General features: G+C 36.8%; 1 protein-coding gene across 1 annotated transcript in view; it reads right to left on the reverse strand.

Moving 5' to 3' along the window:
- The window catches only part of LOC122798197 (tetratricopeptide repeat protein 21B-like), a 1,733,894-nt gene that overhangs the window by 889,583 nt on the left and 816,797 nt on the right, over window positions 1–27,514 (reverse strand). Inside the window, exon 13 of the mRNA XM_044066946.1 lies at window positions 6,168–6,325. Within this exon, the coding sequence (XP_043922881.1) occupies window positions 6,168–6,325 (158 nt within the window). The remainder of the gene's footprint in view (window positions 1–6,167; window positions 6,326–27,514) is intronic.

A 27,514-nucleotide genomic window follows, 5' to 3' on the forward strand; every position in this document is an offset into this window, starting at 1 on the left:
GTTTCATGATAGTATCTATTTGGCATCTAGAAAAAAAAGGACTCTGATGATAAAATTGGAGAACTTTGTTTTAGACTGAGAGTGAACCCCAGGTTCTGGAGAAGATCCTTAGAGAAATCCAAGACTTTTAGGACCTCTGGACTGGAGATATCTTAAAACAATTGGTCTGATAAGGATAGATGTGAATTACTTGTAGTCTTTAAAGGCTATAACTGTGGCCAGGCCCTTTGCAAATGCTCTTGGTGCTCCAGAAGCCCGAAGGGCAAAGAAGAAAACTAATAATGCATGCCAAAGACAGAGAATCTTAAATATTTTCTGTGACTCTTGTGAACATGAATGTCTAAGCAAGCATCTTTTAAATCCAGAGTAACCAAAAGAGTGTTTGGGTGCAAACAAGGAAGAGTTTGAAAGGTAAGCATTCTGAAGCAAGGAACCCAAAGAACAGAAGCTGAGCCTGGATAGATCCATAATTGGTCTCCAGTTCTGCTTTCCTTAAGTCTAGAAATAGTCTTGAATAAAATCCTTTTCATCATAAATGTGGAAGCACTTCTTGTATCCTTCAATAGGAGAAAGTCTGCAATAGGAAAAAAACATAAGATGCTCCTGATCTCTGGGAACTAGAAGAGTGCTTGAAAGGGGTGCTTTGAAGTTCCACTGAAGCCTGTAACCTCTTCTTATTATGCTTATCTCAGGAATCTGAAGTGATCATTTCCCATAATGGCAGACAAAGAGAAAGTTTGTCAGCAATTTTGGAAGAAAGAGGAGTGTGTTGGCTAGAGTGAAGAAAGCGAAGGTGAAGAGGCACTACAGAGGCATAGTCATGGCTGATTTCTATTGTTGCGTGGGCAGGGGTCTTACAGTCCCCTTGCCATTTTCTCTTAAACTGCTTTTTTGCCTGTTTTTTGCTGTGTAGATTTGGGTTGCTTTCTAAAGTAAGAACTGTGATTTGTATGATAATTTTTGCCACATCCAAGTACTGAAGAAAGAGTTGATTTGCTCCTTACATCATTTTACCTCTGTTCTTTATTTATTTATTTTTTTTGAAGATTTCAGCTGGAGTCCCCCAATAACAAATCTTTATCTAGATTATTCAGAAGACTGGTCTTTATTTCTTCTGGTGGAGGTTAGAGCCATAACCAGCTATGCCTTCAGATGAGAGAGCCTATAGGAGCTGCTCTTGCTGTTGCATCAGTGGCATCATGCCTGCACTTTATGGAATGGTTAGCAACTTGAGAGGCAGGATTAAGAATTTCTTGAAGTTTTGATCTCATGTCTTTGTTAAAAATCTCAGAAATATTCTGACCCATGTTGTCTAACATTGCTAATGGCAATTTAGTCATGTACGCTTGACAATTTATAGACCTAAAAGACAGAGTTGCAGAAGTATTTACTTTTTTTTTTTTTTACTGAATCTGTCAAGGGCTATTTTCTCTCTGTATCATTCAGAAGATAATTAAGAGCAAGAACTAATCTACTTCCTTCTTCCAAGTCCACAGAAATAACACAGCAAAGACAGCAACAGGGTTTTTTATATTTGGGTGAATCCTGTACACTGTAAAATCTGTCTGACCTTTTAGAAGCTGAAGGCTAAGAATCTGAGGTAAGACTGTCTGCAAGGAAGAAATTTCTCTAAGGCGCCAAGCACTAAGAGAAGCACAGGTTAAGGAATACACATGCACAGAAGATAAAAAAATGTCTCTTTTGAGTGTCAGATATTTCTTTTCCATCCCACTTGAAAAAATCTTTCATCGATAAACTCTCACCAGAACAAATATCCTCACTTGGATAGTCAGAAGAAATAAAAATCTTCTGCATAATCCAAGCCTTCTTTGTCCAATTAATCCTATTATGAATAAAAATCCTTTTTTTCTTTTGGTCGTCAGAGAAGGAAGAGCGATTTCTCCTGGCTGTAAGGCTTGAATACAATTTAACAGTACCTGTGCTGTGCTAAAGCAAACCAGTCATGTTCTGAGGTTTAAGGAATGGGTTTCCCAGAAGTAAGTTGACTACAAGTAGCAGGAGGTGATATGTTTTGACTGTGCTGCCTTTTTCATGGGATGTCTGCCTGAGACTTGACTTCTAGGGATCAGACCTCCACTTTATTCATCTCTGCTCTGACAATAACATGATGAACACCATCTCCCTCACTTTATGATATACTGACTTTGAGTTTGAGGGAAGAAAGTAAGAGAGACAGGATAATCAATGGACATGCCCTTATCCCTGGTCATAACGGCATCCAAAGGGGCAGTGCTAGAGGGCCTGGTAGATGCTGACAAATGGTGAGGATGTATGTAAAGCTTATATCAGCATGATGGCACATGTCAAGGGCAGGATATAACCAATATACCTAACACTACTGAAGCAGTGATTCATATGAAGACTATCATCTGTTCTGTCTTCCTGAACTAATGTGCTTTGTCTGACTAGAACCCAAGTCAGTGTTGCACATACAGGGCATGATTAACTCTCTTTCCTTGGAATCTGCTCTCACAAAAAATACGAAGAAATAAAGGGACTGGTGTAAGGTATTAATTTCAAGAGCACACATTGGTTAGTCTTAAAGGATGCCCAATCTTTGTGAATAGTATTTCTTAAAGATGAGGGTTTGAGGCTTGAAGATCCCAAGAGTGGAAGTGGCAGACACCTAGAAGTGCCTTCCAAATACACATTTCATAGACACTGAGGCAGTCAGTTCTTAAAGGGAATGGCAATCTTGCCAGTCATGAAGTTCATCTGCTAAGGAGAGCAGTACAGTTGCATAAGTTAGATTTAACAAATCAGTAGATGTTCGAATGATCACTGTTGCATTACTGTTAGCTATATGGGCTATATCCAGCAAAGGACAGTACAGCTGTGTTAGTAAAACTTACGATGCCAATAGATGTTTGAATGACCATAGGTGCAGCAGTCTTAGCTATATGGGTTATATCCTGTCAAGGAGAGTACAGTTGTGTAAGTAAAACTTACAATAACAGTAAATGTTTGAATAGTCACTGGTGCAGAACCTTAGCTATATGGGTTATATCCTGTCAAGGATAGTGTTATATCCTTGGCAGTATATAACCCAGATAAGCTAAGGCTACTGCAGCAGTGATTAATAAGATGAACACAGAAGGTTCTTCAAATGAAGACAAAGATGCAAAACACTTTTAAGGAACTGATTAACCAGCCAGTGCTGGACACTTATTTTGCTTTCTCTGTGATCGTGATGTGCAAAGATGGCAGAAAAATGCACTATGACCATAGAATAATTTGGGTCTATGACACTGGATTGAAAACTGATTTCATCGAATGGCTTTTACACCGAAAATGCCATTGATAGAAATCGGTTTTCTGAGATCACAGTACAGTGAAGATCAGAAAAGTTGCCCTTTCCTCACTGTAGTGCGATCTCAGAGTTGGTATATATATTTAGCAGGGGGGGAGCCCCCCACAAAACTGATTTCTATCAACAGCATTTTTGGTGTAAAAGCCGTTCGATGAAATCAATTTTTGAGCCAGTGTCATGCACCTGAATAATTTGACTTCCAATTCATATGGGTGCCTGGGATAGATCAGAGCAAAATGTAAGTGAAATAACTGAAGTTGCACAGGTTAGCTTCCTGCCCAGATTAACAACCTGCTCAACTTTGTAGAAGCAGCTGATCTACTATGATACAAATAAATGAGAGACATAAGTTCTAATGTGGAAGAGGAAAGAAGATACCTTCTGCCCATCTTGCCCAAAGTCTTATATTCTCTATCAGACAGTAAGGTATAAAGGAGTTATTGCCTCTGGGACATATAATGGATCGAAGTGATCACACAGGCTTCTGCATGAGGAAGTTTAATAAGGATATTACCACACTCATTATTTCAGGGGTATGTTGAAGCATTCTCTTTTCAATGGCAGAGGAAGTAGAATCAAGATGCTTCTAGGCTGCATAAACATCATCCCTTAGGATGCACTTCAAAGCTCTTCATCCTTCCCATCCATACACTGATTTAGGCATTCCTTGGGGGGGGGGGCTAAGAAGCTAGAGTTCAGTCCATTGATAACTTTATGAGCCGCACAATTTTCCCAATGGATGAGTCAGCTGGTGGAACACTATAGAAACAGGAGGTCTCAGTATGATTGCCCATTTCACATACAAAGATCTGTGAACCTTCTGTCTCCCTTTCAAAGGAAAATTATTGGAAGAAAGCTCTTCCTATATCCTTAGCTGCAGTTAGGAATGGCCTGGGCACATATACTCTGCATAGTTTCCAGTATATGACATGTGAGTGGCAGAGATCAGGCAAAGAGATGCTGGCATGAGGTGATCTGCACACTAGAAATGGTCTGACAGGGTGTAACACCAGTGTAAGTCTGTACCTTCTAATGGTATGCTCCTGAACCCACAAGGATTGCTCACACTAGATCTCAAACAAGTGTCTAATGTTCAGGCTGACATGGACCCAAACAGGGCAAGAGGACTGGTGGAAGTCTCATTCATTCTTTCTGATGACTACTTTTTGAGTTGTGGAGGGGAGGCAAGGCAGAAGACTACTTAGTCCAGAGTGCTACCATTCAGCTCATGCCATATGGACTCAATAAAGTAATGCACATGATAAGACCAAATGAAGATATGCTCCAGATAATCTAAAATAAGGCAGTGTTTGAATAAACATATGTACAGTGTTCAATGCAGTGAATGTTTTGCACTCCTCTCATCATCAGCCAGTGACATGACCATGCCAGATCACTCATTAGCTGAACTAGAGTTTATCACTCATGAGGAATGAGAAAGCAGTTCAGAGGCAGACTTGACATTATAATATCACCAATGTCTGGCTTACAACTCCCTTACTTTCTCAGGTTTTTCTGGAACAAGCTCAGGATCATGATTAGGACCCTCCTGCCAGTGCCTGTATGGTGTATACTCCACAGTCATGCCTACAGCTTCTTCCTTTATCTCCTGCAGGTGGCCAGTCTGAAGCACAATCACTTGTGGCAATGCTTCAGTGCATTTAAGGCTCTACTTCAAGTGCCAATGTGAGTCCTGGCTTATGACTTGGTGACTGCAGGAAGTCCTAGGATACACAGAATTTAAGGCATCAAATACATGAGCTTTTATACAATAAGTATTCTAAATTGTGTAAATGGCAGAAAAGGACTTGGGATTAGAATATGCAAAGCTAAGGCTAAGTATACTCTACTAGCCTGATATGTGATAACAATGGTACGATATATGCATGTCTCCCACATATGCAACAAAATTGAGAAGATTTAGGATTTTTGCTTGGAAATGTTTATATAGATATTTTTATACCCCAAGTAGACTCTAGAGAATTTTTCTTCAGGTAGACACCAAATGTTGGAGGTGTGAATGGGAAGAAAGAGGTAATTGGGAACATATTTTCTGGGAGTGTGGTGGGTTGGTGGACTTTAAGGATTCCCTGCGGGATGCACTGTCAGAGATGCTGAGTGGGTGGATTGTTGTGACGAGGGAGATGATTTTTCTGAGCTATGATACAGAATGGGAATTGCTTAGCCATGTTAAGGCCTTGCTGTGTCTAATTATGATAGCTGACAAAAAAGTAATTATTTGAAAATGGAAATCAAAATCTAGACCAACTATATTGGAAGTAGTGAATATAGTAACAGACAAAACAAATGGAACTGAGATCTTTAGGAAAAGAGTAGGAGCAAACTACATAGGAAAAATGGGAATTGTGGGAACAATACACACAGGGGAGAAATGAGGTTTAAAAGAAGGCAGGACTTAAATGAGCTATGTAATGTTTGACTTAAAATGACTGGGTAGATTATAAGTGATGTATAATGTTTGCAACTGGGAGTGTGTCAGTATGGTAAGGTAAAATGCTTGCAACTAGGAGTTTGCCGGTGTGGTTCATGTTCATTTATATAAATGTATGATTGCTTATGTTGTAAGTGATGGTTTAATAAAGATGTTTCTTGTTTAAAAATATATATTATGCACAGTAGTAAGACGTTCTTATACTCCTAAGCACAGGAGTTCTAGGTAATTCAGAAGTTAGGAAATTAGGTAATATCTGTGAAGGAAATCCCAAATGTTTCCAGCTACAGGTTTCCTAAGCCAGATAAAGCAGATTCGCTTTCAACAGTTACAAGATAAAATGCAAATTCAGAAATGTAATTTTTAATTTCATGTCCAGCTCACCTGAAAATTGTGGCTCACACTCAGCTCTAAGGAATCCAAGCACTGTTTGTAGCTACCTTCAGAAAGATAGATCTGACCCATAAGAAGGTGTCCATCAGAAAATGAGGCATCCTGTTCTAAACATCGCTGAACAACAGCATGGGCTGCTTCAAAATCACCTGCAAAAATAAATACATACATACATACATCAATTTATAAAATGGGAAAGGCATGGATTAAATTAAAGTTATAGTGATAGTTCTATATGAAGGCCCATCTTTAGCAACTTTTAGGACTGATGCCAGAAGCATTAAAACTGCTCTGCAGATAAAACTTTCCTAGGCTGCCTGAAGCACTGTATACTTTTTCTTTCACTCAAAGAAAAGAAGACAAAGGCAAGAAGAGGAGAAAGCAAAGTTCCAAAAAATGAACATACTCAAGGTGATAGATGAAGGAGGTGATAGATGAAGGAGTATGTGTTACTGAATATGGACCTTCCACTTACAGATCTCTTGTTATAGTATGGACATAATTTTTGTTTCTGATAAGAGGAGATCCAGCTTTATTAACCTTTGGGACAGAGTCCTGAACTAAACCTTCTGGATTGCCACTATAATAAAAGCCTACATGGAAAACAGTGGCTTACCTAACATATGCTCATACACATAACTAATAATCTTTCTCCTTTCTCTCGTACAACAAACATGCTACTACAATCCTCTTTATATCAACCACTTACCTAGACCCACTTCAACCAACCCATACACAAACTCCACCACACATATCACTAAAACTCATAACCTCTATGACACCTCTTATCTTCATCTCTTTAAATACACCATATTAGTGCATAAAAAGGTGTATTCTACACCTGAATAAAAATATAACTTTAAATAAAAAAATGACTTCCAAGATTCTGTTTCATAGGTTGGCATTAGGCTATCAGCCCTAGGGACTATACAAGCCTAGCCATAACAATTCCCTGGCTATTTCTTCCCACACTATTTACTTCCCTGGACCCCTGTCTATCAGGGCGAATGACGTGATCCCTGGGGTGAATTTCCTTTCTCCCATCCAATCGTCAAGGTTCCTTTTGAAGAGGGCCAAAGAGGCACTCTGCTTGACATGTATGGGCAATCTATTCCAGAGTCTGGGGAGACTCTGGGTCAGGAACCTATCCCTCCAGCATGTTTTGTTTATTGTGATGACAATGTTTAGATCCCTGGAGTGCGTGGCTCTGAGGGATTGGGTTTTCTTTAAGTGTAGCATGTCCAACAGCTCTGGGTTTGACATGGCCTTGTATGTTAAGCAGAGATTGCCTCTGAGTAGACGATATGCGACAGAGTATAGCTGGAGTTTTTTTAAGGTAGTCAGTATAGGGCATCTGCTTTAGGCCTGTGATTCCTTTAGTGAGGTATTTCTGCGGTCTTTCCAGTTGTTGCAGATGTCTTGAGAGGTACATACCAAATGGGGCGTTGTATTCTATAATGGGTCTAATGAGGGATGAGTACAGTGGGACAATGACCTCCTTTTTTCTGGATGAAAAGCCCTTAGTGATGAGGTGTGCCACATAGAAGGATTTCCTGACTGTTGTGGCAATGTGGTTATCGAAGCTGAGACCACTGTCCACCTGTGTCCCTAAGTCTCTTATCACACTTTGTGTTTAGTGTACTGCCACCTATATGGTAATTCACGGGTACATGTTTTTTCCCAAAGGGGATAACTATACATTTCTTGGCATTGAGCTTGAGCCCATGGCTCTGGCACCAAGCATTTGTTTCTGTAAGGCCCTTTTGTAGTGTATCCACATCATTTGGGGATTCCCAGTTTGCAGTCATCTGCAAACCTTGTTAGCCAGAGTCCCTTAGTGTTGGCCTGTACTTCAGAGAAGTAGATGCCAAACAAGAGCAGTCCCAGGACTTAACCCTGAGGTACTCCACTTGTCACTTGTGTGGAGCTGGATTTGGAGCCAGCTACTTTTACAGTGTTATTTCTATCAGTAAGCCAGTTAGCAACCCATTGGGTGACGTAGGGATTAATGCCCAGCTTAGTAAGTTTATCTATGATTCCAGAGTGGGGGATGGTGTCAAAGGCCTTGGCAAGGTCTAGATAGGCTATGTGGACCACCTTACCCTTGTCCATGGCTCTGGAGACTGATTTGAAGAAGTCAATCAGGTTCAGGAGACAAGATCGGCCCTTCACAAACCCAAACTGGGTGGGGTCCAGTGTTTGAAGGTTGCCAATGTCTTTGTTTATAAGTTCCATGATAATTCGCTCCATGACCTTGCAAATAAGGCTCGTCAGACTGATGGGATGGGAGTTTCCGGGATCCAAGGAGGATCTCCCCTTGTGGAGTGGGATAACTGTAGCTCTGCACCACTCAGTGGGCACGAAACCTGAGTTGAGGCTATGATTAAACATGACACTTAGGTGAGGTGCCAGTTCATATTGTAGTTCATGTAGTACACAGCCCGGGATGTCATCTGGTCCCATGGATGCTGTATTCTTAGCTTTGGAGAGTGCGTTTTTACCTGTGTGGCCATTATTACCGGAATTTGGCAATCTTCCAGTATTGAGATGGGCCATTTAGGGGGTGACAGGGGGTTGAAGTTGGCACTGAATCGATCTGCCAGGATACTGGCAATATCCTTGGGATCAGTATATTTAATGCCATTCTGTTTTAGCTCAGAGCAGATCTGAGCATTACCATTTAGATTCTTGACATAGTTATAGAATGCCTTGTGGTTGTCTTTGGAATCGTTGGCATATCTGTCACTCCAGCAAGTCCTAATTTTATCACAGATAAGGTTATAGTCTTTAGACTGGGTAATTTTGGTGCTGTTTGTTTTTCGGATTTGCAGGAGGTCCATCAGGGTAGGGTTGACAATGCCTTGTATGCCAGGCATAGATCACCTCTCTACAGCCTGTAGGAGACCGAATACAGGAATGCACCCTCCAAATGTGTTTAGAAACATGGTGAAGAGACAGGGGCTTCGAGCCTCCAGATTAAATGGGGCTGAAGAAGGTTTCAATTGGGAACTTACTCAGTTAAGGGGTAGGCTAAGGGACAGAGGTTACAAGGAAGGAGAGGTTGATGCGGTACTAACCACCATCCCCCCTCTTAGGGCTAATATAGTGAAACCATATTTCTCTGAACAGGATGGGGACAATGTATGTCCTTTACTTGATGTACCTACCAGTATTTCTATTCCCCTTAGCTATACTATAGATTCCAGAATGACTATGAACATCATTAGGAAACACTGGGGTCTGTTAACCACTGACCCCAGTATTTAAAGAATAGTAGGTGACACACCTAGATTTCTTTACATGAACAAGAAGAACTTAAAGAGGTTGCTGTGCTATCTGGACAGTTACAAGCCTGATGTGAGTGGGATTGAAGGGACTACGACACCCTGTGGTAATTGCAACTTTTGCAATTTTCTAGACAGAAGTGGATCCTTTGAGCACCCTGACAATGGTCATAGGTTCAGTTTTAGGATAAGAGCTACCTGTATGACTACACATGTTGTCTATCTTGCTTATTGCACACTCTGTAAATCATTTTATGTTGGGAAAACCGATAGAATCTTGAGGGATAGAATTAGAGAACATTTATATAGCACATGCTGTGCCTCTACCACCAATGCTCTTTCTAAACACGTGATTAATACTAACAACAGACATACTTTCAGGTTCATGGTTATTGACAGAATTTATCCCAGCATTAGAGGTGGTGACATCAGGAATCTAACCGAAACCAGGGAGGTTAGATGGATGATAAAACTGAGAGCTAATCAGGGTAGTGGGCTTAACGAGAAAGTCCCACTCAGATCTATTCTGAAGGGACGTAGTCTTAGAAGTTAAAGACTTTTTATTCTTTTTTATTTTTGCCTTTATGTGTTTGTTTTATGACAATGATGTTTTTCTGCATGCTGAATTTTTCCCTGAATGCATTTTTCTTGTATGCAGTTCCTGCAGATATGTATATAATTTTACATAAGCTCTGGTTTTATTATAGTCTGGGCAAAAGGGGGCATAGCTAGCAAACCTGTGCCAGCCTTTCCCAAGTGCATGTGTGTCCTTTAGCTGTGACCCTTATTATGCGATTGGTTGCTTAGTAATTGGATTGCCTATAAGTTATGGGTGCTCTTCTCTCTGTGTATATGGTCTGATGAAGCAAAAGTGAAAGCGCTTACCTATTTTATCAGTTTGGTAATAAAACAAGTTTTTATCTTAAGCCTCTGTGTTATTCCATCAGTTGATTTGTTTTACATTTGGATTTTGCTTTTCCAACTGCATATTCATTCCAGTCTGTGCATATTTCTTTAGTTTAAACTTTTAACAAAAGTTTCAAATGTCTTGGTGAAAAGGAAATGCATCACTCCCACACTGTTGTATTTATTTATTTCACTAGTGATCCAGTCAGAGCAATGGAACAGCTTAGTCTGTCAGATTGTTATTCTGTTAAGCCATGCTAATAGCATTAAGTAACTCCATCTATTTGCTATATGGAATAACTCCCATCCATAACCCTGCGTAGGAATGAAGTGAGATGATCACGTTTATAATTGTTTTGCCCCTTCCTAAACCTACTTCCATGTAAACGAACACCCATCAGAATTAATTTGTCTTAAGATAGAACTCTGATTTCATACAAAAGACTACAAAGTTTAGCCAGTATTTCATCAATGAAAAATGTAGACATGTACATACTAATATAGGCTACACAGCTATTAATAAACTATGCAAAAGAAGAAATCAGTGGTGATACTACAGAAGTGCCAAACTCACCACTGCAACTCTGAACATGTCATATATGTTGTTTGAACATTCTACATTTTCTTTCTTTTTTTTTTAAATATTTGATTTTACATTTCAGCTAACAATCCAGCTATTTACAAAAATAAACCACTTCAAATGAATTATATACAATGTCCATAACAAACTGAACAAAACATTCATTTAGTACTTCTCTAATAAGTTATATAATTTCGGCAAAGCTTTTGATTGATGCGTTGTATTTCTTATTTTCATTTTTATGGCAGAAATTTTATTATTACATACAATTTTAGCTAAGTATATAAATTCATTATTAAAAGAGACAGTAGACTTTGTTTCCCAGTTTCTCCTTATAATTGTCCTTGCTATAGAAAGTACAAACCACAGAAGAGATATCTGATGTGTTGGTATGACTTCTGAAATAGGTACATTGAATAAATCGAGGTAATCAGTAATAATACAGTTGTCATTCCACAGTGCTTTAAAAAAGATCTTAAATCAATCCAAAAAGCAGTTACCATATTACAATTAATAATCATATCACCATCAGCATGTATTGTTGTTTCTGTGATGCCCTACCTCTGGCAACAGTAATCCAGAAGCCTCAATCCTCACCACTAGTACCAGTAGGGGATGTACATTGGGAGGATGACAAGTAAACCCACAGTAAAGTGCAATTTCCCTTATGAGCACACAGAGACCAGTCAGTCTAGAGCTGATTTCACCCTCTTTCTCCAGATCCCCAATAAGACTCCCCATTGGCACAGCTACAGAATTGAGATCTCAGCTGAGTGGCTAAACCAAGACCTCCAGCACCCTCTCTGTCCAAACAGTGCTTTGTGTCCATGCTAGCTGACTCACACACACTTTGAGATTTGATTTATACACAAACACACACACACTTGGGAAAGGCTGGCACATGTTTACTAGCTATGCCCCCTTTTCCCCAGACTATAAGGTAGTTAGCACTGCCACCAGCCACATCCTTATCAGCTACTTTAAGGCCCTTAACAAAGGTGTCCGATCTTACTGTGCAATGTTACTATAATCCAATGGTAGCTTGACCAAGAGCAAGGCTATTAGGAGTGGCCCACAGTGTCACCAAATAAATATGCAAGTACTCTCAGAACTTAAATATGTCTCACAAATATCAGCCGCAATGAAAGGTTTAAATATATTTAATAATAAATTGTAAAAGAACAAGAAAATACTCAGTATGTAATCACAGTTGCATCAGAGTCTGAAACCACAGGAAATATTTAAAACTACATTGCTGGAAAGTCTCAAATAAGTAAAAAAAAAAACCATCTAAACTGCCATCAGTCACATCCTTATCAGCTACTTTAAGTCCCTTAAGAAAGGGTGCCCAATCATACTGTGTAATGTTAATATTAAACCAAATGGTATTTTGACAAAGAGCAAGGCTATTAGGAGTGGCCCACAGTGTCACTAAATAAATATGCAATTACTCTCAGAACTTAAATATGTCTCACAAATATCAGCCACAATGAAAGGTTTAAATATATTTAATTGTAAATAATAAAAGTACAAGAAAATGCTCAGTATATAATCACAGTTGCATCAGAGTTTTAAATCACAGAAAATATTTAAAGCAACATTGCAGGAAAGGCTGAAATAAATAAAGAAAACATCTAAACTATACTTCATTATATTCCTGACTGTATCTAAGAGAAATTACCGTACCATATGTGAAGGCTGCCAGCCTAGCTAGATAGAATTTTGTAGATAATTCTGTCATTTGTAAATATTAATATAAGCTACATGCTTGCTCTCTTAAATGTAAGAAAATTGTGTGAAATGTTGAACATCAAAAATGTAACAACAGTGCACACTGCTGGAAGAAAGCTGATAACTCAAGCATTGTATGACTATTCGATCTCAAACTCGGAGCTGTGATGTCTGGACCAGCTGATTTTTTCTATTGTTTTTACACCACAGTTAATTGCTAGAATTTACATATATAATATCTTTAATTGCTGTGGTTTCCTGACCAGGTGCGAGATCAAAGATATGTTAAACTCTGAGTATCTGTTAGCCTGGGAACCAGAGAAAAATGATGTAATCTAAAATGAGTCAGCAGTGATGTATTATGAATTTAAAAGACTGTCTCAGAGATAGAGCATTTTGGATTTTATCTAAAGATGACAACTCACCAGTACTCTGATCTATTTGTAAGTTTATTTAGAACTGTGATTGCTCTTACGAAAAGATAGAAAATAATAAGTTAGTCTAGCTGTTTTCTATATTTATGTCAGAACTATTCTACAGTATTATTTTAAGCATTTTCCTGTGATGTCTGAACACTTGACTAGGACTGTGTAGTAAGAAGTATTGTCTTGTGTTTTTATTGCTTATTATTAAATATTTTTAAACCTTTCAACTGTGGCTGTTTTGTGTAGAGATAATTTAAGCTCTAGAGTACATTGCATGTATACAGTGATACTGTACAAAGCCACTCCAATAGTCTTGCTGTTCAGTCAGGAAGAGGCATAGCTGGAGAATCTGTGCCAGCCTTCCCCAGGAGCATCTGTGTGTTTGTATATAACTCATATCCTAAAGTGTGTGTGTGTGTGTGTGTGTGTGTGTGTGTGTGTGTGTGTGTGTGTGTGTGTGTGTGTGTGTGTGTGTGTGTGTGTGTGTGTGTGTGTGTGTCAGCTACTTGGGCAGGGACACGAAGCACTGGGTGGATAGAGAGGGTGCTAGAGGTATTAGCTTGACCACTAGGCTGAGATCTGTACCCTATAGCTGTGCCAGTGGGGAGTCTTATTGGGGATCTGGAGACAAAGGGAGAAACCAGCCCCAGACTGACTGTGATCTCTGTGTGCTCTTAAGGGAAATTGTAATTTACTGCATGTGTGTATTTGTTATCCTTCCCAATGTGGATGCCCCTCATTGGTGTTAGTGGTGAGGACTGAGGCTCCTTGATTACTGGGCCAGTGCACGGGCATCACATCCTAGTTAAATTACCTACAGAGCAACATACAGATGTGGTGAGTGGATGCTATTGGCAGGTCAAAGACAAAATACAACATGCTCTCTCTCTCTCTCTCTCTCTCATGGACTTCCCAAATTAATATCCCAAATATTACTACTGGGATACTTGCAGAATGACATATTTTTTTGTCATCTGACTTCAGTTCTCCGGCTCAAAAACAACAGCATTTAGCATCTACCTGTGAAAATGCATGAACAAGTTTTTTTTTCCTTAGATCTAAGGCACATCCTGAAAGTCATAAAACAATAAACCCTTCCAAGACAATACAAAAAACTTCTATCTCTGGACATTGTGGCTGTTACTGCACTGAAACTGAGATATACCATCTTTTGTTTATCGCCCAGCCATAAAGTAACTCAATTTCAACTATTTTTCTGAAGTTTTGTAAGATAACCCCCTGTGTTCCAGTTCCCCTGTTAAAGTATGCACATCTAAACAGTTACAATAGTGTATCTACAGTTCTGCTCAGTACTTTTGAAAATATCTCTTCAGAACATCTGTACAATACGGCATACAGTTCTACTACATCTGTAACCCAAGCATCATACATAAAGCATGCTAACATTTACAAATGACACATAACCATTTATAAAATTGCAGACATCTGTGCTGGCAGTATCTTCTTTTTATTGCACTGCTATATAAATCATATTAATATTCACAAATGACATATAATTATTTACATCTCCTTTCATGACAGTTTCACATCTCCAACATTTTATATCATCATTTTTATTTATTAAAGCAACTTTATGTGGAGTTACAAAACATCTATGTAAGAATTTCCATGTAAAAATTCTCCAGTATGGAGAAGATGTTTACATTTCTGTTGATTTCAAACATATATTTTTATCATTTATTGTAAGTTCCTCTTTATTTATTTTAGTGGAGTAATTCCAGAAAGAAAGGTCTAGAAAACAAAAATAATTTCTAATAATTTTATATATTTTAAGTAAGAATAAAGTGATCTTAAAGGAACCATTGATAGTAGAGGATATGAGTTCTAAGATTCTAGATATATTCTTGTTATGAGAATTTAATATTAAATAGTTTTGTTATGAATGTATTCTTTACAAGTATGGATATAAAGCCAATTATAATTCTGTATACTGTACGTGGCTATTAAGTAATCAGCTGAGTGAACTTTATTACCAGATATAAACTGATTCCAATACAACAAATTGCTATTCTTTAACTCTAGAATTTTATTTATATTAAAGGAAACTTAACATTCACTAGTAAATGCTATTGGGAAAATTGTTATTTTACTTTAATAACTGGAATTCATAATTCTTTTGAAGTTTAATAATTGATTTATGAGGGGAAAGAGTGAAAGCATTTTGCTTGTCATTAAACATATATGTTTTTAAAGTCCACACAAAGACATTTCGATTTATTTTAATGAATGGTTCATATAATAATTTGTTATATTCTAGAAGGATATTCTCCTGTATTTAGTTCCAGCTGGACGAATAAAGGGATTAAGCCATGGCATTATTGTATTAATGATTGAATCTATGTACATATCAATGTTAGGAAAAACAATACCTCCCTCCTCCCAACATCATATATGACAATGAAAATAAATTCTAGGTTTTTTGGATACCATAAGAATTTAACTACAATGTTATTTAGTTTATTAATATAACATTTAATTGGAGGGGGAATTAAAGATTGACTAATATAAAGAATGTTTGTTACAATCATTTTAATTAGAGCAAGTTTGTCAGGTCTATTTCATAAAACCAAAAATGCAAACTCTTGAATGCTCTCATGAGAGAATAATCAAACACTCAAAATTGGAAGCCCCCCCATACCCCCCGCTAAATATATATATTCCTACTCTGAGATTGCACTACAGTGAGGAAAGGGCAAATATTCTGATCTTCACTGTACTGGGATCCCAAAATACCAATTTAGAGTTTATGATTATTCGCTCATGTGACCGTTCGAGACTTTGCGTTTTCATCATTCTAAAGTAGACCCAGTCTGTCTTCAAAAGTGAAGAATAATTTGATCCAACTTTTTGTTATCTTAGTTAGCATGTTTATTAACTGTTGGTAGTTTCTATTGATATTTTATATGTAAGAACAATATTAACTCCTAGGTATTTAAAAGGAGTATTACTGCAATTAAAATGTTTGTATGAATATAGTTTTATAGATAATTGCTTATTTAGTAGAAGTGTTTTAGTTTTGTTATGATTAAATTTTAGCCCTGACACTTTCCTCAAATAAACCCATTGCCTTGATTAAATAATCTAAAGATGTTCCAATATCCCCTGATGTTAAGTAATATGTCATCCACAAATCATTTAATTTTGAGAGGAAATGTATTATTTAAATAATAACCATTTATGTTTGTATTGTTTCTTATATGATTTGCAAATGGTTCTCTGGTGGGGCAAAAAGTAAGGGGGGCAAGGGGCTATCTTTGTTTTGTACCTTTTAAACTTTGAATGGGTTGAAACTGAAAGATCAAATCTTTACAAAGGAAACAGAATTTTCATAAAGCTTTTTGATTAATATTATAAAGTCTTCATAAAAATTATATTCCTGCAATAGTTTGAATAAATAAGGCCAATTTAAAGAGTCAAAAGCTTTGTCTATATCAAGGCTCATTATAGATAGTTCATTTTTCCTTTTAGTACCTATATCAATTAAAGAAAATATCTTTAATATGTTATCTTGTACTTTCTATTTGTTATGAAACCAGTTTGGTCTTCATTTATAACTTCAGAAATGCATGTATTTCATCTTTTTGACAAGATTGACATAAAAATCTTATAGTTTATCTTTAGAAGGTATACGAGTCTATAAGATGAACATAAAGATGGTTCTTTATCAGGTTTTAAAATGGGAGAGACCAAAGAATATTTCAAGGAAGGTGGGAGATCAGAAGTGGTTTTGACTTCCAGAAGTGTGTTAAGAAGAATCTTTAGTACATTTTGTGGGAGAAGTTTATATATCTCTGGGATTATTCCATCAAGACCATGCACTTTGTTAGTCTTTAGATTTTTAATTTGATGTTTTTGTTCTTTAAAAGGAAAAGATTTATCTATTTGTCTAATTTGTTCCTTTGATAGTTTTTTGAATGTTTTCTTTTAAGAAGATATTTATGATCTTGAAATTACCCATATTAGAATTTGTACTATTAATGTTTTCATAATATTTAATATTTCTTAAAACCATTTAATATGTTTTTTAGATCTGATACTTTAATTGTTTTATTCCCCATCTTTATATGTAATTTCTTTAATATAATTTTTCTCTTTTAGGTATTTTGATCTAATAGCTAATTTGTGAAAGCTTTTAGGATTTAGTGACTGTGTATATAATTTGTTTGTTTCTAGCTTAATAGATATTTTACGCTGAAGAATGCCTTGATAATCTTTATTTAATTTTTAATCTTATTAATTGTTGTTTTATCATTAAGTAAGAAATTTAATTTTAATTTATAAATTTCATCTTGTATACCAATCAGTTTCGTATCCCATTTTTTTTAGCTAAGTACCATTTTTAACTTTACCATAAAGATCCACCTTTAAAGTGTCCCACAGAATTAAATCTGAAACTTCACTATTATTATTTATTTCTAAGAACCGGTTAATTTCTTTAAGAATCCATTCTTGAAAGCCTTTCACTTTAATTATGTAAGCAGGAATTCTTTGACAGAAGTTTAGAGTATCAGGATTAAAAGTTATTTTGAATGTAATGGCATTATGATCTGATAAGAGGCATGAAACAATCAATACTTCATCTATTTTTGAAAGAAGAGAGCTGGTTACTAAGACTTTATCTATATTAGTCTGTGTAACAATATATATGAGTAATCAGTACATTTTAAAGAGGATGTTAACAGAATTTCCATAGGGTCCTTTAAATATCTTATACTTATGGAATTGTTTAAATGTTTCACTACTGATGAAATTTTTAAAAGCTCTAGTACTTGTGGTATCTTTATGGGTCAAAATGCAATTAAAATCCCCTGCTAACAAAATATCCCCTCTAGAATGTAGAGTCATAGTATCTAAGTATTTTTTTACTGTTTTGTACCAATACCTGGTATCCAGTAGGCATTTATGAGAGTATAAAAGCTTTTTCCCATATTTAATACTATTAATCCAAGCACACCATCTTTATCTGAGTATGTATCCACTATTGTGGGTAAACCTAATGTTTTTTTCTCCATAATATAATACCTCTTCTTTTATGTTTAAACTATGAGCTAACCAGAATAGAATGATCTTTTAATAATAATCTGTTTAAGTCTTCTGACAATAAATGAGTTTCCTGAGAAATATAATAGCTTTTAGCAAGGGTAAATACATATTCGTGCTACTTCTCTTAATAGTGTTATTTTAAACCACTGACATTTAATGCAACACACATATATACTGCTGGCATTATTCACATGGAATTTAGTTAAAGACATTTTATACTAGTTTTCCATATGCAATCTGCAAAAAGTCATCTTTACTTTTGTTATGGACATGAAAGTATTAATTAACTCATTATTGAAAATAAATCAAAATCCTTCAAGACGCAATAAGTAATTCCAGGCTTGCAATGATTTCCATACAAGCCACTATCTAACCTACTCATGATATCCAGTGGTTAATTTCTGCAACTGCATGTTAGTGCTAACTATGGAAAGATACTACATAGTTAATAATAAATAGGCTAGAAAGGAAGATAATTAATTATATATCAATCAGATTACTTGTATTGTTGAGTCTTTCTGCTTTTCCAGGTTAGGGGTCGCCACAGCGGAACTCTGGTCCACTAATGACTGGTAGTTGATTTTTACGTGCTGAGTTACCAGTCCTGATGCACAACCTTCAATGAAGGCATGCCCATTCACGCATGTCTCCACGCAAATTACTTGTATTAATTACAGAAAACTATACTGGCACAAGATAATGTTATTATATTGCTTATCCATAAATATTAAACGATAAAGCAGTTTCACATTTGTTTTAACTGAGCTCTGTGTGATTCAACAATAAAATAAGTTGCAGGGCAACACTAAAAAATATTCTTCTGTATTAAAAAAGGAAGAAAGACAGTTTAATAATCACAATCATAAAAACTAGTAATTTGCAATTTTTTAGATTTAGCAAACTTATTATATTCCATTTTCATTAAGATGAAATGTATTTTTCATAAAAAAGTATCTACAAATCCATTTTACAGTCACATATTACTATTCTATGCAGTACTGACAGAACAGAGTTCAAAGGTCGCTTTTAACTTCCTATTTACTGTCACAAATTATTCTTCATGAAGATGGAGGCAGTGAGAACATTTACAAGCTTGAGCTGACTTCTAAACTTCATGAAAAAGCTTCAAAAGTTAGTTAACATTTATTTAAACTGTAAGGAGAAAGCTTTTAAATTGGAAAACTCGCTCCTGTGTTAAACAAATTGCAAGTATATTTAAAAACTGTTTGTCATCATTATTTCACTAAAGTTTAAAATAATATTAAACATCTTCAAATTATTTTAAACAGTAAAATAAAGTTAAGCATAGTGAAACAGCCTTATAAATAACAGATTTATAAAGTTAATAGTAAATATAAATGAAAAGCATAACCATACAATATATGAAAAGAACAGAGTGCAAGAATCAAATTATTACTTTTTGTTTCCCCTTTCTCCTTCTCATTTCTTTTCCAATTTTTTTATTAATTATAAACATCAAATACTGTATTTTATTCATGAAGTCATGAACTGTTCTATGATTATTTGTAAGGTGAAGATTATCATTATGAATAGAAACCACACTAAAGAACAATTTTAAAAAGTAAAGCATTACAGTAATAATTTATATGATTATTTAATTTTTCTTTTGAATTATCAAAGCAGTTTATTGATTGCTATATAGCTTAAGGGAATACTGACATTTAAAGAATATAAAAACGTTTTACCTTATATGAGACATCTGAAGAAGACAATAAAATATTTCAGTGAAGACAACAATAAGAGATTTTACATATAATTATTTGTCTCTGGATTTTTTCCCCTTTACTGACCAGTCATTTTAGATGCTTGCCTGTTTAAAGTAGTGCTGGTATCTATTTCTTCAACTGAATTTATTACGTTTTTTTTTCTTGACAAAAGTGATGGCTTTTTCTAGTATTTCAAATAGTTTAGCTCCATCTGGTCGAAAGATTTTTAATTTAGCTGGGAAGTTTAAATTAGTTTTAATACCATTTTTTTAAAGATTTTTGAAGTAGAATGAAAGTTTTCCTTTTCAAAATCACTAAAGATGAATAATCATTGTCAAATCTTATTAGTAAGTCTGCTATTTTCAAAGGAGCACGAGACCAGGCAGTCTTTAAAACAAGGTCTTTATCTTGACTAGAAAGACACTTCACAATGATGAATCTTGGTTGTATAATATTTCTGTTAGATGGAATTTTAACTAGAGAACTATGGGCTCTTTCTATACCGAAAGACACGGCTTCTGGTATATTCAGATTTTAGGTAAGCATGAAGACAGGAAATTCATCATATTTTCTGATTCCATTTGTTCTGGCACTCCATATATACTAAAGTTGTTCCTTCTGGCTCTATTTTCTAGGTCATCAATTTTCTCAATAATTTTGTTGTTTTGTTGTAGTACAGAGTCAATGTTTTGCTGTCCCTCTGAAAGCCTACAATCCAGGTCAGAAACTGAGTCTTCGAAAGCTGCTATTTGTACCTTTTGCTGTTTGAGAACATCATTTCTAAGTTTGATTTGTTTTGTACAGTTTTCTTTAATTGTATTAACTTTTATGACTAATTTGTTTATTTTGAGAGCCAAGTCCTGGATATTACAAAGAACTAGATGCATCTCCTTTTTCATAGTAGAATCTTGTTGAGAAGACTTAGAGTGATTCATCTTCCTTTAGAAAGTTTTCCTTATATTTTTCCTCATAGAATTTGATGGTAAAATATGTAAAAAATATCAGCTGATATTTACGCCAAAATGATCCTTGATGTTTCTAGTTCTTAGATTTAAAACTTTTGATTAGTCTGTGGTGAAATTAACACATTATTGCTGTCAGAGAAAGTTAAATAAAGCAGAGTAGAAAATCTCTGCTGCTTTCAGTTTGCCATCTTGGACATGCTCCCCCCCCCCCCAATTCAATACATGTTCTTGAAACAATTCTTCTAAGGTATGCTGTCCATAGAGTTAAAGTATCTGGTTGCACAAGTTGAGGGTTCAAGAAGGTGTGAGAAAACTACTGATGTTAGATGATGTCAGAAGTCTAATGAATGAGATTTCCCACTATTGGGTGAGTGCCAAATTTAAAATTTACTATTTAGCATTATGCTTATTTTAATTAATAATTGATCTGTTTAGATGTTATACAGTTTTGTTAAAGTAGTAATCCTTTCTGGTATATGCAGTGTAAAATAATTATTAATAATTATCCTCAAATTATCTATGGTATGATCCTGGTTATTCTTTTTAGGGGTAATATATAATTAGCAATCATGGGATAGGCAAGGCCAATCTATAATCAAAAGTTATTTTGAACACAAAAAAGGGAAACTGGCTAGGGTTAAAATGGCCTGCAAGGGCAGCTAGCCTAGTACTTACCTATGAACCTATAGTAATAATACTAATAATAATAGTAACTAATGAATTTTGCAATGGGCAGCCACGGTGGTGCAGCGGTAAGTATTTCACCCTCACAACAAGAGCTTCTCTGGTTTGATCCTCAGCTGGAGTGCCTTCTGTGCGGAGGATGCATGTCCTCCCTGTGGTCGCGTGGGTTTCCTCCGGGTGCTCCGGTTTCCTCCCACATTCCAAAGACATGCTGTAGGTGGATTGGACACTCTAAATTGGCCCTAGGTGTGAGTGCATGTGCCTTCTGTGGAAGGCTGGGCGTCGGGCTGGCAACACGACCCTGTAAAACTCCATTGCCAATCATGAGTGGACAGGTGATCTGCTGTGGTGACCCCTAACTGGGAAAAGCAGAAAGAAGAAGAAGAAGTCATGAATTTTGCAATTTTGTTATAGCATGAGTCCAGCATGGATTTAAGGGAAAACTGAATATTGGTAAGGAGAGGTGCACCATATAAAAGAGATAGTAGCAGAAAGGAAGTGGCCAGGAATAGTTTAGTGAGATGATTAAGGAAGTATTTATGTCTATAGAGTGAGCCTAGTTTTTCATGTGTTTTTTTTTTTATGTTACTCTGAATGTGAAGGTCAAAAGATAGGTTTTCATCTATAATGACACATAGTAGTTTAATATTTGGGACAAGCTCAATGATGGTATTGGTTTGAGAGGTGGAGAATTAATTTGTCCTTGTGCAGGGGGATGGCCCTTTTAGGGATAAATAGCATAAGCTTGGTTTTGTTGGGGTTTAGGGTGAGATGGTTATTAGCCATCCAGGTTTCAGTGGTGCTAAGGGCATTTTTGGGTAAGCTGCAGCAGCTCTGATGTGGAGCTAGCAGTACAGATGATAGTTGAGTCATCTGCATATTGGATAACTGTACCTTGGTTAAGGGCAGAATGGAAGTTGTTGACAAAATTACTGAACAACATGGGGCCTAGAATAGATCCTTGAGGCATGCCTGTAGCTGTTTTGAGAAAAGGGAAGAAAGACTGCTGCCACTTGGTTGATTACTGCCTATCTGTAAGGTAGTCAGAGAACCAGTTTAGAGAAGAGGGAGTGATATCTAAGTTAGACAGTTTAGTGAGAAGAAGGGGATGAGAGATAGTATCAAAAGCCTTGGAGAAATCAAGAAAGACAGAACAGACCATATTTCTAGTATCTCGGGCATGGTTGACTGTGTCTAGGAAGGATAAAAGAGCTGTGGTAGTACTGTGACCTGATCTAAAACCATGTTGTGTAGGGGAATTGATTTGGTTGTCTAGTAGGTATTTTAGAAGTTGTACATGGATGCATTTTTCTAGAATCTTGGAAATGGGTAAAAGTATTGCTATAAGTCAAACGTTGGTGACACCTGTATTGTTTCTGCCTTTCTAGAGTAAGAGAATATATGCTTTTTCCAGATTGTGGATATATAGAACTCCTGGTTTGATCTATTAATGAGTAAGCTTATAGGATAAGCTATAGAGTTTGCTGATAATTGTAGGTATTCAGGAGGTAGGTTGTCAGGGGCATGAGTGCCTGGTTTGAGTTTTAGAAGGAGTTTTTTTATAGTAGTTGTAGGAATAGGTGAAAGAGAAAAGCTTGAGAGTGGACAGCTATAAGTACCTTGGGATGGTGAAGTATGCAGGAGCTAAGTCTGTTTGGGAAATGTTGGTGGTGAGATTGGCAATGGCATTAATGAAATGTGAGTTAAAGAGTTAGGCCTTTTATGTGGGTGTTTTGTCTGGAGCTGGGCATTGGTTGTTATTGGAGCCTGGTTTTAGTAAGGAATTAATAGAGCTATAGAATTTTTGGGGGTTATGCTTACCGTGATTTTGTAGTCTGAGGTAATATTCTTTTTTGTTGTTAATTATTTGCTGCTTTACTTTGTTTCGGAGTTCTTTACATTGTATGAGGACATGGGGGGGGGGGTTATTCCATTCCCATGTCTTTCATGCTTTGTCTCTAGCTGATAGGAGTTCATTGGTGGCCATGGTAAGCCAGTTGGCATGATCAGTTTTCACTCTTTTTTTGTCGAGGAGAGGTAAGATTGTCTAAGATTCTAAAAAATGTAAAGTTAAATAGCTCTACTGCATCATCGAGAGGAAGGATTTTTACTGAGTTCCAATTGAGTTTATGTAGAGTTTCATTAAGGATGGTTAGGCAGAAATGGGATAGTTCTCTGCTTTGTTTGTAGTTATGTTACTTGGCACTGGTGTAGTTCTGCCAGTTATGAAGGCAGGTAGGTGGCCACTAATACTGTTGGGTAGTGTTCCTGCGTTAGAGATTTTATTGGTGTCAGAGACCATTATCCAGTCTAGGAAAGAGCCAGTATTGCTTTTTTATTGGGCCTGATTATATTGGTGATTAGCTGTGTAAAGCTGTTGAGGTTTATGCTGGTAGAGGGCCGGTGGTGTGAAATATGAAGACAGTTGATGTTTACATCACCTGGGATGATTGTTTCATTTTTTATGTTGTTTGTGATCCCAGCCAGGATTTTTTCTAATGCAGGAATATTGTTGCCTGGAGGGATATAAAGGACTACGATACTGAGGCTTTTATTGTTAATGATTTTTAGGAGGGATATAAGTAATTTGGCTGTGGAAAACTGGGGGAGTGTATGGGATTATATTGAGGTTGTTGGGGTATATTAGGGAGACACCTCCATCTTTTTTATGAGGTCTGTTGGATCTTAAGCAAGAGTAGGAAGGGGGGAATTAGTGTCTTTAATGTAAGGTTTTAACTATGTCTCAGTAGCGGCTATTACATCTGGTTAGTTGTGAGTTATCTAAGCATGGAAAAGTGTAATTTTGTTTCTAATACTTTGTAGGTAGAGGGTAGTGACGTTTAATGATTTGAGAGGATTAGAGGGATTTGGAGGGGAAGCGTTAGGGACAGGGTTGGGATGTATGTCTCCATATGGGGTAGGTATGAGTATGTATATATGAGAGGAATGGGATGTGGTTTCTTTTTTGTTTTACATTGGTAATGTAAAGTCAAGTTTTTGTTGGTATTTTTTGTATGGGAAGGATTTTTAGCTGTGTATATAAAATGATGTTGGTTGCATATAGATTAGATGATATGTGAGAGAAGGTGGCAAGAGTTGGAGTTTGTGCGGAAGTGATAGTTGTTGGTTTGCAGTCTGTGTAAGGTAGGTGAAATACTGTTAGCTGTAGTAGTAAGCAAAGGGAAAGGGACAAGGTGAGAAGTAATATATAAGAGAGTAGTGGCATGGTAGAAAAAGCATGTAGTAGTTTAGTAGGGTGAAATTAAGTGTTTTGGGGATGCTGGAAGAGTTAGATGGAAGATGGTTATAAAAAGGAATGCTGAAGAAAATAATGAATGTTAAGTTAATTAATGAACTGAGGGGATGGGAGGATTGTAATAAACTGGACTTGATTAGCTAGAGTGTATGAATGGATGCACTGAGGTAGTGGGAGGAGTTAGGGTTGGGATGAATTAAACTGAATGGGGGTGCGAATGGGGGTAGGGTAGGGGAGCGGAGTGAGCCAGGGCTTAGTCACAGTTCTACCTCAACAATCAGCAAAGTAAGTTAACAAAGAATAGTAAATGGTGGAAGAGTGTAGGAGGAAAGTGAAAGATATTATGTGGCTGCATACAAAGGTAGTATTTTGCTTAGGGGAGATGGAAAGCTGTTGGCAGGGCAGCAAGTAGCAGAAGAGGAGAGGGGAGAAGTTACAAGTAGAGGGAGAGAACAGTAAAAGGAAGGGTAGTTATATGGTATAGGAGGGGATAAAATGGTTCTAATTATATAAGACAATTGTGAGAGTCCTGACAATTATTAACTACATGTGTTGAGACACATTAGCCAGGGGCAGAGGGTAGGAGAGCTGGAGGAGGGAGAGGGGGACTGGGAGATGTGGGAGTGATGTACGAGGGAGCCGTTTGTAGGAGTCAAGGAACACAGTAAAAAATAATAATAACAAGTTTCATTTACATACATTAATTATTTGAAACAAAGGTGCTGTTAGAGAGTTCAGGCATCCACCGGGTGGGATATGAGTTATCATTTGAGGTTTTCGGGCTTCCACTGGGAGGGATGTAAGGCTTCACTTTCGAGTTCAGTTTAGGTTTTTATTTATTTAAGCAAAGAAGAAGGGATGGTTGTGGATGTGCTACCTGAGAAAAAAGAAGGGAGATGTTTTGAGTTAGTATAATGAAAAAATAGTCAAAAGCTCCTAAAAATATGCTTGAGCATTGATATAGGATGAGTAAACAATAGTGATAGACCCGAGAGAAAGTAATGGGAAGAGGGGATAAGAAATAAGAGGTAATGGGGGTGATATTTCAATGGAAGAAATGGAGAAATAATAGAGGTAGGGAAAGGAGGCAGAGTCGGAAGATATAGGGGTTAGAGAGAAGGAGTATGTGGCAGTTCAGATTGGGAGTGGAACATATTTGGGAAGAAGCAGATGAAAGTAACTCAAAATGCTGACTGCAGAAAACAGCAAACACAGAACAGGTGAAGCTGTGGTACGAGGAGTTGATGTTGATATTCAAGCCATTTTTTTTTTTTTTTTTTTTTAAGGAAAGGCAGTGGTGTGATTGATAAGGGTGATCACTGGCAAATCTAGCAATTTTATTGCAAGTGAGATCAAGTTTAGTAGACAGATTCTTTTGGAGGTTAGTAAATATGTGGGCAGCATATAGTAAGGTGGGGAGTAGGTAGGCTTGAGCTAAGGACAATTTAGATTCCTGAGTTAAGAATGTTTTGTTCCTATATGGTAGTCCAAGTCTTTGGTGTGTCTTTTTAATACAATCATTGATGTGGATGTCAAATTTAAGTTTGTCATCTACGTAAAACCCAAGGAGTTTAGTGTGAGATTCAACTTTGATAGTAGTATTATTTAATGAGAAAACACAGAAGGAGGGTTTGAGGTGTTGGAGAGATCTGGGAAGGAAGAGAAGGAGTTTAGTTTTATTAGGGTTAAGCAGAAGTTGGTTGGAAGTGAGCCATTTTTCAACCAAGTGCAGAGATTCTTTAGTGAGGTGAGCAAGTGAGGTAGATTGTCAGATGTGGAGATGATAGCTGAGTCATCACATATTGTATAAGAGTGTAGGCAGGATTGGTAGAAATTGTTAGTAAAGATATCGAATAACAGGGGCCCCAGGATGGAGCCTTGGGGAACCCCAGTTTGAAGGGAACAGAATGGAAAAGTTGCAGAGAGCCATTTAACAGATTGTAGACAATTAGATAGGTAGCTAGAGAACCAGCTGAGAGTAGAATTAGATAGATTGAGGTAGGCTAGTTTGGAGAGAAGGTGGTTGTGGGATCCAGTGTCAAAAGCTTTAGAGAGGTCAAGGAACAGGCATGAGACTAATTTGCTATTGTCAAGAGATGTAGACATAGACTAAAAGATATTAGTGCGGTAGTAGTGCTGTGATGAGGTTGGAAACCATGTTGTGTGAGAGTCAGGAGGTTTTCTTGAATGAGATATGAAATTAGCTGTTTATGTAATCACTTTTCAAGAATTTTAGAAAGGGGGGATAGAATAGCAATGGGCCTGAAATTAGAAGGATCAGAGGAGTTTCCTCCTTTGTGTAGGGGTATAACATAACATCTTTTCCAGATGTCAGGGACAAGGTTTTCCTGAACTGACTGATTGATAAGTATGGAGACTGGATAGGCAATGGAGGAAGCTATCTTGAGGTAGAGAGGTGGTAAATTATTGGCAGAAGGGGAGCAGGGTTTAAGTTTAGTGAGGAGTGATCGGATATAGGAAGTGGGAATAGGTTTAATGGAGAAAGGAGCAGAATGGAAAGGCGGGGGAGAGGTGTCAGGGATGGAATTAGTATTTGATTTAATTAAGTTCTGTATGGAGTTAATGAAAAAGGAGTTCAACAGAGTGGCAGTTTCGACTGGGGACGGGTTGGGGGGAGATGGGTTTCCTGGGTGTAATAGCTTGTTGATAGAACTCCAAACTTTTGGGAGGTTGGAATGAGGTTTATTTTTTTGTT

The sequence above is a fragment of the Protopterus annectens genome, chromosome 3.part1 (assembly GCF_019279795.1).
Source record: "Protopterus annectens isolate FY-2018-M chromosome 3.part1, PAN1.0, whole genome shotgun sequence".
Lineage (NCBI taxonomy): Eukaryota > Metazoa > Chordata > Ceratodontiformes > Protopteridae > Protopterus > Protopterus annectens.